This window comes from Peromyscus maniculatus, chromosome 1 (assembly GCF_049852395.1).
Source record: "Peromyscus maniculatus bairdii isolate BWxNUB_F1_BW_parent chromosome 1, HU_Pman_BW_mat_3.1, whole genome shotgun sequence".
NCBI lineage: Eukaryota > Metazoa > Chordata > Mammalia > Rodentia > Cricetidae > Peromyscus > Peromyscus maniculatus.
The window spans coordinates 184,216,686-184,231,347 of record NC_134852.1 but is presented as its reverse complement, the minus strand read 5'-3'; the positions used below and the strand labels follow the sequence as shown (position 1 = coordinate 184,231,347).

Below are 14,662 nucleotides of genomic sequence, written 5' to 3'. Positions count from 1 at the left end.
ATTTCACCACAGCAATAGAAGATGAACTAGAGTAGAGAGAGACCAAATGTAAGGGACAGAAGAAACCAAGAGTTGCAAAGGAGGGTATAGATGTCTTTTGGAGGGAACAGAAGAAATCCATAGAAAATATGGAGTCATGTATGTACCTAGATGGTGCATCAATCTTAACTATAGAGAACCTGGGATGCTAAAGTGAGTTTAATTACTTGGGTAATGTGGAATCTTAGAAAATGTTTGGGTGGAGTAATGTCAACACAGTTTCACACAGGATATTTAATTAGACAATGATGCTTCTCTTGGATGGAATAAAGTGGAACAGGGTGGAAGTCACAGATTAGTAGATTCTTTAACATGGAGGCTCAATTGGTGAGAGTAGGAAAATAATAGTTATACTGAGTATGTCAAACATAAATTGTTTACTCATTTTACTTACCAACCACAGTTCCCCTCTCTCTCCTCCTCCCGCTCCCCTCACCTCCCCCAACTCACTCCCCATCCACTACTCAGAAAGGGTAAGGCCTCCCATGGAGAGTCAAAAAGGCCTGGCATGCTCAGGCTCAGTTGAGACAAGACCAAGCTCCCGGACACACATCAAGGCTGAGAAAGGCATCCCGCCATATCTAATGGGCTTCAAAAAGCCAGTTCATGAACCAAGGATAGATCCTGGTCCCACAAACAGACCAGGCTACAAAACTGTCATCCACATGCAGATGTCACATGAATTCTAATAGGTCTTTCAGTAAAAAACAAACAAACAAACAAACCTGGAGCCAGATATTGAGGTAAATGCTGAAAGATCAGAGAGACAAAGGAACAAGCCACTGCCACATCCTCTAGGACACATCAACCTGAAAATGCTTCAGTTCCTGTCTGCTCATGCCTTATATACCTTTCTCCACCCAGCCATCACTTCCTTCTTAGTGCTGAGATTAATGGCATGTGTGCTTCCCAAGCAAAAACATGAGATCTCAGTTGCTGGGATTAAAGGCATGTGATTCCCAAGTGCTGGGATTAAAGGCATGTGATTCCCAAGTACTGGCATTAAAGGTGTGTGCCACCGCTGCCTGGCTCTGTTTCTCTCCTAGATTGAGTCAATCTCATGTAGCCCAGGGTGACTTTGAACTCACAGAGCCTCCGGAATGCTAGGATTAAAGGTGTGTGCCACCACTGCCTGGCATCTATGTTTAATCTAGTGGCTTGTTCTGTTCTCTGATCCTCAGGCAAATTATATTAGGGTACACAATATATATTACCACATGCAGAGGTCTTGGTTTGGTTCCATGCAGACTTTCCAGCTGTTTATCTGGTCGAGTGTCTGTGTGTTCCCACAAGTTCAGGTCATCTGTCTCTGTGGGTTTCCCTGTCATGATTTTGACACCCCCCCCCCCCCCCGCCCCCATTGCTCCTATAATCCCTCTTCTTTCTCTTCGAATGGACTCCTGTGGCTCGGCCTGGTGCTTGGATGTGGGTCTCTGCGTCTGCTTCCATCAGTTACTGATGAAGGTTCTATGATGGTAGTCAGGGTAGTCATTGATCTGAATGCAGGGGAAGGCCAGCAACAGTGGAGAGGGTGCCTGAACTGGCCTTCTCCTGTAAACAGAAAACATTTCATGTTAGGGAGTTTTAGAAGGTGTTAGATGGCTGAAAGGAAAGTTAGGGCTTTGGGAGGGGTTGTCAACCTCTTCCTGGTAATTTCTGTATCACACGAAACTGGTCTTAATCCAGTGGGATGACCGTGAGACTACAAGGTGGTGGAATGTGAAGATAAATACCGAGCCATGTGGGAATAAACAGAATAACACAGCCTAGTACTCATGGTGAGTCAGGTACTGTTCAGAATAATCCATAGGTATGAGCAACCCTCCAACTCTCTGAAGGAGGTGTTATTACCATGGAATGAGAAAGACAGAGAAACCAAGTTGCAAAAGATAAAGTAACTTATCCATGGTGATGTGCCGAGGAATTGTCAGAGATAGGATCCAAACTCAGGCATCCCGTGCCACAGGCCATGCTCATTACCACTGCACCACACTGCTTTTCTGAGGAGTCAAAGATGCCTATGATTGACAATGGCAGTGTCCTGAGCTAAAGGCAGATGCTGGAGATGGAGAGAGGAGTACAGAGAGGTGATGGCTGGGATTCTACATGCTCTTAGGTCAATAGTGGCCTTGATTTAACTACCTCTTTCTATTTTTCCTCCTCCTGCAATCTGAGGCTCAGGGGGAAAGGCCTTTATACCAACCCACTTAGTTTTTATAAGTCAGTCCAAGGAAAGGTAGAAGGAAAATAAAAACAGCTAAGTACATGCATTAAGCATATTTTCAATGTGGGGTTTTAGGTCAGGTCTCCTTCTCAGCTCTAAGACTGATGACATTTCCAGCATGGAATGGAGATAGGGACAATCTGTAAGGCGGGGCAGGAAAACAGAATGCCTTTCTCCCTCTTTTGATCGTGCTCCCAAGAGCGTTAGCAGCAGAGTGGATGAGAAAGGCGGGACGAAGAGCCAAAAAAACCAGACAGGACTGTAACTCCTTTGTTCTGGGCAAACACAGCCTTCCTTTCTTGAAAGTGGAACACGGTTGTCTGTAGCAGTTATTTGCAGGCGTGGCTGGCATGTCAGGATTTAATTTCTTTTCCTTTAAATCTCTATCAGAGACTGTGGTTTAAGATAGCTGTGAGCTGTTCCTTGTTCTAAAAATCCAAGATTCACAATTCCTATCTTCCTTAAGAAATGTGTTTAATTCTAAAAATTCTAAGCTAGAGTTTATTAGGGATGAAATGAATGGAGTGGGGAGCTTTAACCTTGACTTTCACTCTTGGTCTTCTCCCACTTTCTTGTCCTAGTGGAGACCTGTGAGAACATTAGCCTTCGGCTTTAATTGAGTTCTACGGTGGTCAGTCATTGATCATCTTCCCTTCTGATAGTGTTTTCTTCTCAATGAGTGTGGTGGTCACTAGGGGAGTGTGTGTGTGTGTGTGTGAGGGATGAGGCCTCGGGACTAGAGTTCAAGTCAAGCAGAAGAGACACAGAGACTCACTGGATTGGAGCCGAGGGCTGCTTGGTCAGAGGGATGCTAGTTCTAACTTGTCATCGTTCTCTCTCTCCCAGTGCTGCTTATGTGAACTCAGCACATTAGTTGGGCTTCTCTAGAGGAACAGAACTGATAGGATAAACAATAGTTTTTTAAAATGCATTTTACTAAATCACCTTTCTTTGAAACAGTAACAACAGCTGTCTCCCAGTCGAGAGGCTGAGAATCTGGTGATCACTGGGTCCCCGGGGCAGGGAGCCTCAGCAGTGGGTGTAGTCAGTCCCACAGGAGCTGTCTCAGACTAGAGAGGCTGAGATTTGGTAGTTTCTGGGTGTCTCTGCAGTTACAATCTGCCACTGAAGTCCTGTAGGGTTCTGGAAGAGCCACTGGTCCTCAGTCAATGACGGAAGCCTGGGAACACTGGTTCTAACACCAGCAGGAATCTGTAGCAGCAGCAACAGGGTAAATTCACTAAGCAATTCAAGGAAACAGTGAAAAAAAATTTCTTTGTCTGGGCTGCTATCCAAAGGCTCTGCTCACATTTGGTGTAGGTCTTCCCAGATAAATTAAGGCAGTTAAGACAATACTTCAATTGAGGCTCCCTCACGTATTTTCTTCTTCTTCTTCTTCTTCTTCTTCTTCTTCTTCTTCTTCTTCTTCTTCTTCTTCTTCTTCTTCTTCTTCTTCTTCTTCTTCTTCTTCTTCCTTCTTCTTCTTCTCCTCCTCCTCCTCCTCCTTCTCCTCCTCCTCCCCCTCTTCCTCTTCTTCTTCTTTAGATTTATTTATTTTATTTCACATGAATGAGTCTTTGCCTGTATATACATATGTGTGCCATATGTGTACAGTTACAGAGACCAGAAGAGGGCATAAGCTCTCCTGGAACTGGAGTTACAGACAGTTATGAGCAGCCATGTAGATGCTGGGAACTGAACCCGGCTCCTCTGCAAGGGTAGCAAGTGCTCTTAACCACTGTGCCATCTCTCCAGCCCCTATTCAGGCAATTCTAATTTGTGGCAAGTTGACATTAAGAACAGCCACCACACATAGTAACTTTGGGGGGGCGTGGATAGGTTAACGAGGCAAAATACTTCACATGGTCTTCTGTTTTGCTTTAATGACCACAAAATTGGCAAGGCAGACTGGTAGAACTCTTCAGTTAAGGAAGAAGAGGAAGAAATGGATATGTCTGCATGGTAAATACATCATAGCACGTAAACTCTTACCCTGTTGGACCAGTGGTGTGCTAAAACTGGGTTGCACTGGCTCATGAGAGGCACTGCTGATGCTTGCTTTGTGATTAATACTTCTAAAAATTTATTATTCTCTTTCTTCAAAAATTTTTATTACTACTTAAACAATTAATGATATTTCCCCCAGCCCAATCACAGTTTCCGCTCCCTCCTTCCTCTCCCCTCCCCCCCTCCCCCACAATTTCTACCCATTCATTCCTCCTCCCTTTCCTTCAGAAAAGTTCAGGCCTTCCATGTGTATCAGCAGCAAGTCTAAGCATCTCATCTTCTATTAAGGCTGGATGAGGCAACCCAGCAGTGACTGACACTTTTGTGGTATCATTTTAATGCCACAGAGAAGCTACAGTTACAGCAAATGTCAGATTGGAGCTGATTAAATGGAATCATGATTAGCTACTCAGCAACATTACTGTTTTTTCCCTTTATTTTAATAAAGAAAAATTTTCTTGATGTCTGTGTTCGTGTGCGTGCGTGTGTGTGTGTGTGTGTGTGTGTGTGTGTGTGTGTGTGTGTGTGTTTCACTGACTGACTAATGTAATGAACATTTACTAAGTTCTTTTAGCTAGCGCTGAACAATGAAATTAAAAAACCTAGTGGCTCAAAGAAGAACTGATCTGGTATGATTGTGGTGAGTTTCTGTGTGTTTAAAAGCCCCGAATGGCAGGGCTACTCACTCATGTGCCTAGCACGCTAGTGCTGACAGGATGGTTCCTTCCTATGCCGGTCCTCCACCAGATTCCTGGAGTGACCTCCCACACAGCAGGTGGTTTCCTGTAGACCAACAAGTGCAACTGTCTGTGTCAGAGAGAAGAGGATTCTTCATCTTGCAAAGTGAGGCTGAGGCCTTTGCAGAGTCTGTTCCCTGTGTCTGGGATGCTTTTCCTGGAGGTAGCATAAGCAGCTTCTTTTCTTTCCTCTAAACACCTGCCCAACAGAGGCTCTCTTTAGGAAGAACTTTCTCTACTGCTGTTCACCATTTTTCTTACCCTGCAATGTTTTCCTGAATAGAGTTCCTCACTATGTGGTCTAACAGTACATAGTTATTTTGTATTTCTCTTTCATTATAATAATAAAACACCTTCGAGGTTCAAACTTACTGTATTTGTCTGTGAGAAATATCAGATTTTGAAAGAGGAATAGATAAGAGTTCTGGTTAGAGAGACTTGGACCTGGAATTTGGTCTCTGCTACTCTTTAGATAAGCAGGGAAAATTAATTTTTGTATATCAGTATTCTCAGTTGAAAAATGAGGTTAGTAATAACTACTTTGGGGGTTGTAATGGATATTTTAAATAATATAATGTACATGAAATATCTAGCCAATGCTATGCTAGCACATAGCAAGGCCCTACAAAATGTTAGCATCTGCTGGCATCATTGCACTTGTTACTGTGAGCAGCTTGGAGGGAGGGGCCATCAGAATGGGAAGTGGGCGGGCCAGACCAGTGCTTGAGCTCTTCAGAACCCTCTTTCCTGCTGAGATGCCATAGGATTCTTTTTAGTTCTATGTTTTGCTTCCCTTCAAGGTCCTGAAGAGACTACAGAGTAAATATGGCTCCCTGTATCGAAGAGACAACGTCATTCTGAGTGGCACTCACACACACTCAGCTCCAGCGGGATTTTTCCAGTACACACTCTTTATACTAGCCAGCGAAGGGTTCAGCAACCGAACCTTTCAGTACCTGGTGTCTGGCATCGTGAAGGTAGGTGGAGAGTGCCCTGGTAGCTGCGGTTTACCATTCTCAGGGACGCTCCAGGACTGGTTTAGTGTGACACAGAGGAATTCGCTGGAGGACTGAGGTCTGAGTTCAGTTTTGGTACCTACCTTTCTTCTTCTTTCCCGATGTTACCAGAAGCCAATCTGTGTCTTTACAGGTCAGAAACCAATACTCAGGAAATGGTAGATAGGTGGAGAGGAGGATGCTACAGTCTCCTTCCACTGAAAGGAGAAAGAACACCTTAAGTACTCGACTGTGGCAGGGTTTTTATAGGAAGGGAAAGGAGGTGCTGTAGGATGGGGGCCAATATGCAGGAAGGCCACAGGCTAAGTTTGTTGAGGCTTTGCCATCTAGGTGTCCCTTGTTGGCTAGAGAACCTGCTGCAGATCTTCACCTCCTGGGATTAGTTGCAAATGCATTACTTTTCTGTAAGTTAAACAGCATAGTAAGTTTCATGAGTTGTGTTAGTACACAGAATTAACAACAACAACAATAAGGTATGGTTATCTGAAGGCCATTGGGCATCCTATTGATCCAAAGAAACATCCTTTAGCAGTTAATTTCTTAAGCCTTTAGGTGTGGCTTTTCAGCCACCGATTAGCACTCACTGGTCCATGACCTGATTTTTTTCCCCCCTCTTTGCTTCGTCCCATCCTTCATCAGTCCCTCCTCCCAATTCCTCTCCCATTCATGGCTTTGGCTCTTTACTTCTCTCTGGCTGTCTTCTAGCTTATCATCATTTCTTGCATGAGATTCTTGTCGGTGTTTTTCTTTCTTTCTTTCTTTCTTTCTTTCTTTCTTTCTTTCTTTCTTTCTTTCTTTCTTTCTTTCTTTCTTTCTTTTTTTTTTCTGCCTTTTGGATTTAGTCCTTCTTTACTTTTTTTTCCCTACAAAACTAAGCCCGCATGCAGAGTCTCAGCTGACGAAGGCAGGCTTTTCTTTACGATATTTTTATTCTGTATTTAGCAATGTGTTAAAGAGTTATGAAATAAATGTCATGGTTTATAAGGAAGACTAATTATAAAAGAACCCAGTGAAGTAGATTGGGAAATACATACTATACACCTTAGTGGGAGTATGGTTTGTTTTGTGAACTTTTGCTTTAGTATGTGTGAGTCAATATATACTAAGTGGTAATAAAAATGTCTACTTCACTGTGGCTCCCAGTTAAAAATGACTGAAAACAAAGACGACAATGAGGTTGAGGGGAAAGTTCCTGAATGATAATACATTTTGTTCCAGATTGGTAGGCATCAAGTCTTCCATTTTGGCTCTAAAATGTAAAATTTTTCATGAACCCAGCAGTCCACAGAGCCCAAGAGATGAACCTTCCATGGGGTATGGTTTTTAAGTACCAATCATCCTTACCATAGCACATCCCTTATTTCAACATCAAAGGCCACTTCTGCTTACCTCCAGAATGATACTGGCCCTGTGATTCTCTAGTCCACCTATAGTGGGGGCACATTAGAAACAATCGAGGTTGTGTCAGCGAGGCCTTCTGTTTGTATCATCTCCACAAAGATGCATAAGCTTGCAATTTTTTATTTGTTTATTTTTTGAACTTTCAGAGCATTGAGATAGCACACACAAATCTTAAACCAGGCAAAATCTTTATCAACAAAGGAGATGTTGGTGGTGTGCAGATCAACCGAAGCCCCTCTTCTTACCTCCAGAACCCAGCATCAGAGAGAGCGAGGTGAGTAGGAATTATCAAGATAGTGTGGCTCTATCTTCTTCACTGAACAGTAACCAAATCTAAGGTCAGAGTTGTTAAGTCGTGGGGTGTAGTGGGATCCCAGGAGAGTATTAAAGAAAACAACTTTAACATGTTTGTCTCAGGCAAGAAGAAACAAGAAGTGAATGTAGAGACAGACATCAATTCTTTTCACCATCTCCGCACACAGTTGTCTGTGGGAAACCCTGTGGAGACTTGAACGATGGTGGGTCCTGCAGAGCTATTATTTTCTACTGTGTAGCCTTGCAAGACTTCTCACCTCAGTTTCTTGGGTCTCAGTTTCTCTGCCTATAAAATGGAGACTTCAACATGCAAAGCACATCATTTGATGAGCAGGGTTTATTCTATTTTATTTTATTATGTGTTGTTCAGAAGCATCATCTTAGTCTACCTGAGCTGAGCAAGGAAGGATGAGAGAGAATTTGGGGAAAGAGCCAGATATAACACAATCACAACTAAATGGAACAGCCACTGGACATGAGGGCTCTGTGTTTTTTAGAGTGATGAACCAGGCTTATGAATGACGAGGACATACATGGATACTGTGGCAGCGTACAGTGACATCTTACTTCTAACTCGACTGCTTCACAGCTTACATGTGTGTAGTTTCCAAAGCTACTTATTTTTAGAAGTTATAATCTGACTTCCCTTGAAAAGGTGGAGAATTCTGAAGTTTCAGGTCTTGACTGACCTTGGTTTGCAATCTCTGTGTCCTTCTGGAGAGAGTCTATTAAAAGTTGGTATTAGTGGACATTTCAAACGCAAATCCTGTTTGTAAGAAACACACCCATGTTATACAGCATCATGCATATGGTATGAAAATGTATTTTATCTTCAGTTAGTTGATCTAGTGCCCCTCCCACTGATCATAATTGTAAACTACTTATTTAGCTGAGGAATGAGGTATTGGCTGCAGTGCAGGGCTGCTCTTCACTGTGGAGTTCATTAAGAGGCATTCAATTTTATTTATTTAGTATTATGTGTGTATGTGCGTGCATGTGTGCGTGCGTGCGTGCATGCGTGTGTGTGTGTGTGTGTGTACATGCACACATGTGCATATGTGTGTTGAGAGCACTCATGCCACAGCACATATGTGGCAGCCAGAGCACAACTTCTGGGAGCTGGGTCTCTCCTTTCCCCTTTATGAGTTCTGAAGATCAAACTCAGGTCTTCAGGCTTGCCTGGCTAGCGCCTTTATCCACAGAGCCATCTCAACCCACTCCTATTTTGTCAGTTTTTGTGTCTGCTTCTATTGTCGGTATTCTATTGACAGATACTGTCAGTCAGTCTCTAACATAAACTGACCAAGTGTCTTTGTTTTGCTGACAGGTATTCTTCAAACACAGACAGAGAAATGGTAGTCTTGAAAATGGTGGATTTGAATGGAGAAGACTTGGGCCTTATCAGGTAATCCATCCTCTTTCCCTCCCTTCCTCCCTCCCTTCCTCCCTCCCTCCCTCCCTCCCTCCCTCCCTCCCTCCCTCCCTCCCTCCCTCCCTCCCTCTCTTCCCCTATATTAGTGTCTTTTCATAATTACAGAGAGAACAAAAAGAGACTGGATGAGTGGCATCAAGTACTGAGAATTAGTTGTGTGGTTAGAAGTTCAGCCTTGACATCAGGCACAACTGAATTCAGCCATGAGACCTTGGACATGGTTCTTAGCCTCTAAGGGCTGAGCACATCACTTGTGAATTAATGAATAGAAGGATGACTTGGGTGAGGGATTTTAGTGGGAATCTCAGCATGTGTGCATTTGCCTCATGATAGAAAGACCAGTAAAGTTGTTTTGTTTTGGTTTTCATGGTGCTAGAGATGGAGCCTGGGGTCTTATGCCGCACCCCTAGCCTTTAAGGTTTTGAGACAGGATCTTATTATATAGCTCAGGTTGGCTTGAACTTGCTGTGTAGCCCAGGTTGGCCATGAACTAGCCATCTTCTTGCCTTAGCCTACTAAGTGCTGGTGTGTGCTATCATGGCTAGCAAGATAGTAAAATGTTATTGTTTATCACTTTATCAAGACCTAAACTGTAAACTTCTGTGATATATTTTCCTAAAAAAATGAAGTTTAATGAAGGACAATGCCCACTAGGGATTGAAGCTGAGATGACATCACCCAAGGCTGGAGAAGAGGCAAAATTGCAGCTTAGCCCAGATTTTGACACAATTTTGTGATAGGGCCATCATGCAGGAAAGCACACCTAGTTTTCTTTAACGAGAAGGCATTTGTCTTCATGTGCCATTCTGCTCACTGCGATTGAACTGATTTGGTAATTGAGTAGGTAGTCTAGCATTGGTCTATACACCTTGACCTTTGAACTTATAAAAATGCCCTCAGAAAGTTTCTGGGAATGCTTGTGCTATAGTCAAATGTCTTGGGTTACCTCTGGGCTGTCATATTCTTATCTATGTGACTTTAGAGATCCATTATGTGACTGTTTTCTCTCAAACATACTAAGGGCTGAGCATGAGTCCTTCAATAGACTCAACAGAAGTAGAATAGACGAATGACCATAAGATAAAGAAGAAGGATCAGAACTGTTGTGTTCATTAAGGAATGATGAATGAATTAATGAATTGTGTTCATTAATGCTGCAAGACTTTGTGGAATATGGCACTGAATTATCTCAAGAGCATTTCTTGAACTGAACTAGGAAGGAGTCAAGGATTTCTCAGGGAGACTTGAAGAACAGTGAGTTGGGTTAATATGTGTGTCCAGGACAGGGTGTCAAGGGAAGTGAGCTTCAAACTCTAGTTGAAGAGCATGTTGGTATGAACTGTTTAGGAGAGGATGGGCACAAGAACATGCACCTCTAATTACTTTTACAGAGTAACCCACAATTGGTGGGCAGGGGGCCTTGCCTTTACTCTTTCTGTTCAGCGCTTGGCTGAATGATTGAAGTAATTTTCAACTTTCTCTTCCTAGTTCTAAATCATTCAGCAATGGCACCAGGCAACTAAAACAGCTGGCTTTGGGGCCAAGATGTTCTGTGCTGCTTTATACATCACTCTATTGCAGATCCGGAAGTCCAGGGTCAACTGTCAAGATCTTAGCAAAGCTTCTCCATCTGCTATCCTTGACATCCTGCAGTACCTGACCATTGTTTCCATGCCACCATACGCTCTTCTTGATGTAACTGTTCCTGCCCCATAGTGATAGCTGTCCTTTGAGTACATTAAAAATGATCAAAGACGTGATCATAGACATAGTCACTCCTCCCACAGGACCTGCAGCCCACTGATGGGAACAGAAGGCCTTTAAGTAGCATAAAATGCACATAAAATGATTGGGCTAAAATGCTAGTAATTATGTAATTAAATTATAACTGGCTTCCATGTTTAGAAAGGAATCAGTATGGGGCTTTCTTAAAGGAATTTGACCCTGTCAGAAAGCTCGGAGAACATTTCCCTGGGGAAGTATCAACAGAACTGAAAACTGAAGACTGTTAACTGGCAAGATGGAGGACACGAGGGATATTTAGTGTGCATGGAGAGGTGCGTGCTGTCCCATTGGAACAACTGATAGGCTATCTTGATGTCCAGAGACCAGAGGACAAAGGGACAGGGTGTGTGAGACAGAGTCACAGATTAGATACAACGTAAAGATTTTTTTTTATCTTGGCCAGGGTGGTAATGCATACATCTCATCCCAGCACTCAGGAAGCAGTCCAAAGTTTCAGCCTGGTCTACATATTGAGACCTTGTCTCTAAAAGTCAAACGAAAAACAAAACCAAAATAAAAGAGCAACAAAACCAGGAGAAATTTGGGGTTAAGACCAAGGGAATGGAAAATCATTAAAGCATTTTAATCTGAGGTCAGGGACTGTTGAAGAGTTAGGAGGAGTGGGGACCTGAGCATGAAAACAAAGTTGTATGAGTCAAACTGGTCCCCCAAGCCACACAAAATTCCGTAACTGTCAGCCTCCATAGCTCTGGCTGATCCATGTAATATTTCTGTTCCCCGTCCCCACCACCAAGCAAAAGCACTAAGTGATTTTCCTCCAGACACAGAGAGTATGTTTGGGGTGTTCTAAACCATGAATTAAAATGCAAACTGTGCGTCACACGTGAGTGAAATCTGCTTGACAGATTCTGGAAGTCACGTCTGTCTGTCTATCATTCAGTGCAGGAAATCTGACTGAGAGAAATCCTGATGTTAGAGCATGTGAGTGAAGAAAGGAAAACCATGTTTTTTCCTTTTTTCAAACAAAACACAAGGGGGTAGCCTGAGTGCCAGTTCTGGAGAGTGACAGGACCAACCCTTCCTGCCACACAGCGGCCCCTTTGAGCATGGTTGGGCGCGTGGTAGACGGGACAACTTGGACTTCTTCCCTCAGTCATGATACAAGGGAGCAAGCTTGAGCTTGCCTTTTTTCCCTTTGCTGCAGTAGAGTGCACCCTCCTCCCTCTCCACCTCCCTCCTCCCTCCACCCCTCCCTCCTCCCTCCCTCCCTCTCTTTTCTTCCCTAGTGCCCCCATCCTTCCCTAGGCCCTCCCCTTTGTTAGTCCCTTTTCTTTCTTATCTCCCCTTCCCCCCTTTCCCTCCTGTGAATGGTCGCTCCTTGCCTTCTGTTTTGTATTTTGCAAATCCTTTAATTCTTACAAAAAGGGACCCCATAAGGAACATTTTAGAAACAAGAGTATGAAAGTGTGAAAGCCCTTGGAATAATTTGTGTAAGAACTTTGCAAAGTCCAGTGTGTGGAAATGCCCAAATGATGTGGTCTTGTAGGACTCAGAGACATGGCATGTTTGTGTAAATCTTTTTTTTTTTTTTTGAGCTGAGGATCGAACCCAGGGCCTTGTGTAAATCTTGACCTTGTGAGTTACATATGGCCGCCTATGGTCATGACTGTGTAAGTCACAGTGCTTAATTGTCTGTCCTCAGTGGCACTCTCTTTTATACCCCGTCTCCTCCCTGCTCTGTTCACTTGATGTCACTCATATAGCAAATGCTAAAATTTCAGTGGCGGCAGGCTTTTCAAGAAACCATTTTTAAAATATTGAAACAGGGTCCCATGTGTCTCTCTGTCCTCAGACACACGATGCTCCCTGCTCAGGTTCCCCAGTGCTAGGAATACAGGCATTTGCCACCACGGCTTAGTTTACTAACTGGTCTCCATCTTGTCTTTTTTCCCCTCCATGTCACCTCATGCTTGTTTCTCCACCAGCATTATCTCTGCTTCGGGAAGCTCTGATCCCTGTCCCTATGGGTCCTTCCTGTCCTGCCCTTTCTGAGTTGCTCTCAAAGTCACCACTGGCTCTCTGCCCGGACCTTCCATCTGGGCCTTGTTCTTCTCCAGTGAACTCAAGATGACTGTGTGCCTCCTGCTAGGCCTGGTGCACCTTCTTGGAAAGGGAAGGTACTTGATAAGGCCTCTCACATGCCAAAGTAATAACCCTTGACTGATACCACACCCTGTGTCTCAGCTTTGGAAAACAAAACCATAAAAAGCATCTGACAGAAGACCTTGATCTTACTTGATTGTGGAGTACCTGCAAAGTTCTTAACCAGAAGAAATCTGTGGGGTTATTTCTTTTTCCAATCCAATTTTTGTTTTTCAGCATGTGAATAAAATGTGTTCACTATTTTTAAAAAAATGAAAAATTTAGGAATGTAGACAGGAAAAATAAAAACAACCATACAATTATCCCACCATAAGCCCACTGTTAATCTTCCCATACAAAAACAATTGTAAACAGATCAGTGTGAATGAAAGAACATGTATGAGGGTGATGCTTATTTGCTTTCACTCGCTAAACACTAAAACTTTAAAATACCACGAAAAATATCAAGATGCTACGTTCTCACTCTGAGATGGCCAAACAGTTTGCTGGTTGCTTGTTTGATTTTGTAGCAATCCTCTTCATATCTCAAATACTTTTTGGCCTCAACGTCTGTGCAGTTTTATTAAATATAATTAATTCAGCTCTTTGCAGGGTAGCCATCTCAATGTATTTTTAAAAATCATTTTTCAATCTTTCTCTGTTCTTTTGTTTGAGGGTGCTGCTTAGAAACTTTTTTTTTTTTTTTGAGACAGGGTTTCTTTGTGTAACCTTGAGCCTTGGCTGTCCTGGAACTTGTTCTATAGACCAGGCTGGCCTTGAACTCACAGAGGTCGGCTGGGCTCTGCCTCCCGAGTGCTGGGATTAAAGGTGTGTACTACCACCACCACCACCACCACCACCACCACCACCAGCAGCAGCAGCAGCAGCAGCAGGCCATTTTTGTTTTATAACTGACAATCTCCATCTTCCCACAGTGGGTTCAATCTGTTTCCAGAAATTGGTCATTCTACATCTGGCCTTTGGTGTGTCTCCCACTGTGTGTGATTTACTTCTTGTATTCAATACTTTGTTCCTGTCCTATCTCTCATCTTTGGATTGGTAGAGATTTAAAAGCTGCTTTTACAGGGCAGATTGTAGTTTTCAGTGATACCACCCAGGGTGACAGCGTCTCTTGTTTCACAAGACCTAACCAATCCCCCTTAAAAAGCCAGAAGTACTTCTCTAGCCCTGGCCCTGTTATTTTAGCAGTTACATTGTCCCCGTACTGGTCATAGTTTCTTGTTATTTAAAAGACTTTCATAACCATACAGTTTTCAAATTGTGAACTCTAAAGAAAAAAAATGTTAAATAAAAATCATCTGTTAAGCCAGGTGGTGGTAGCGCACGTCTTTAATCCCAGCACTTGGGAGACAGAGCCAGGCGGATCTCTGTGAGTTCAAGGCCAGCCTGGGCTACCGAGTGAGTTCCAGGACAGGTACCAAAACTACACAGAGAAACCCTGTTTTGAAAAACCAAAAAAAAAAAAAAAAAAAGAAAAAAAAAAAAAAGAAAAAAAAGAAAAAAAATCATCTGTTAATCTTGAAGATCGGAGTTAACTTCTATGATCATTTTGTGGCACAGTCATTTAAACTTTTGCTAAACA

At 43.1% G+C, this 14,662-nt stretch overlaps 1 protein-coding gene across 2 annotated transcripts in view; it reads left to right on the top strand.

Annotated features, from left to right (window-relative positions):
* Asah2 (N-acylsphingosine amidohydrolase 2) overlaps nucleotides 1-14,662 on the top strand; it is a 120,155-nt gene that overhangs the window by 49,106 nt on the left and 56,387 nt on the right. For both annotated transcript variants that reach the window (XM_042262647.2, XM_076562209.1), the window contains exons 6-8: nucleotides 5,808-5,984; nucleotides 7,571-7,698; nucleotides 9,067-9,144. In XM_042262647.2, coding sequence (XP_042118581.2) covers nucleotides 5,808-5,984; nucleotides 7,571-7,698; nucleotides 9,067-9,144 — 383 coding nt within the window. The remainder of the gene's footprint in view (nucleotides 1-5,807; nucleotides 5,985-7,570; nucleotides 7,699-9,066; nucleotides 9,145-14,662) is intronic.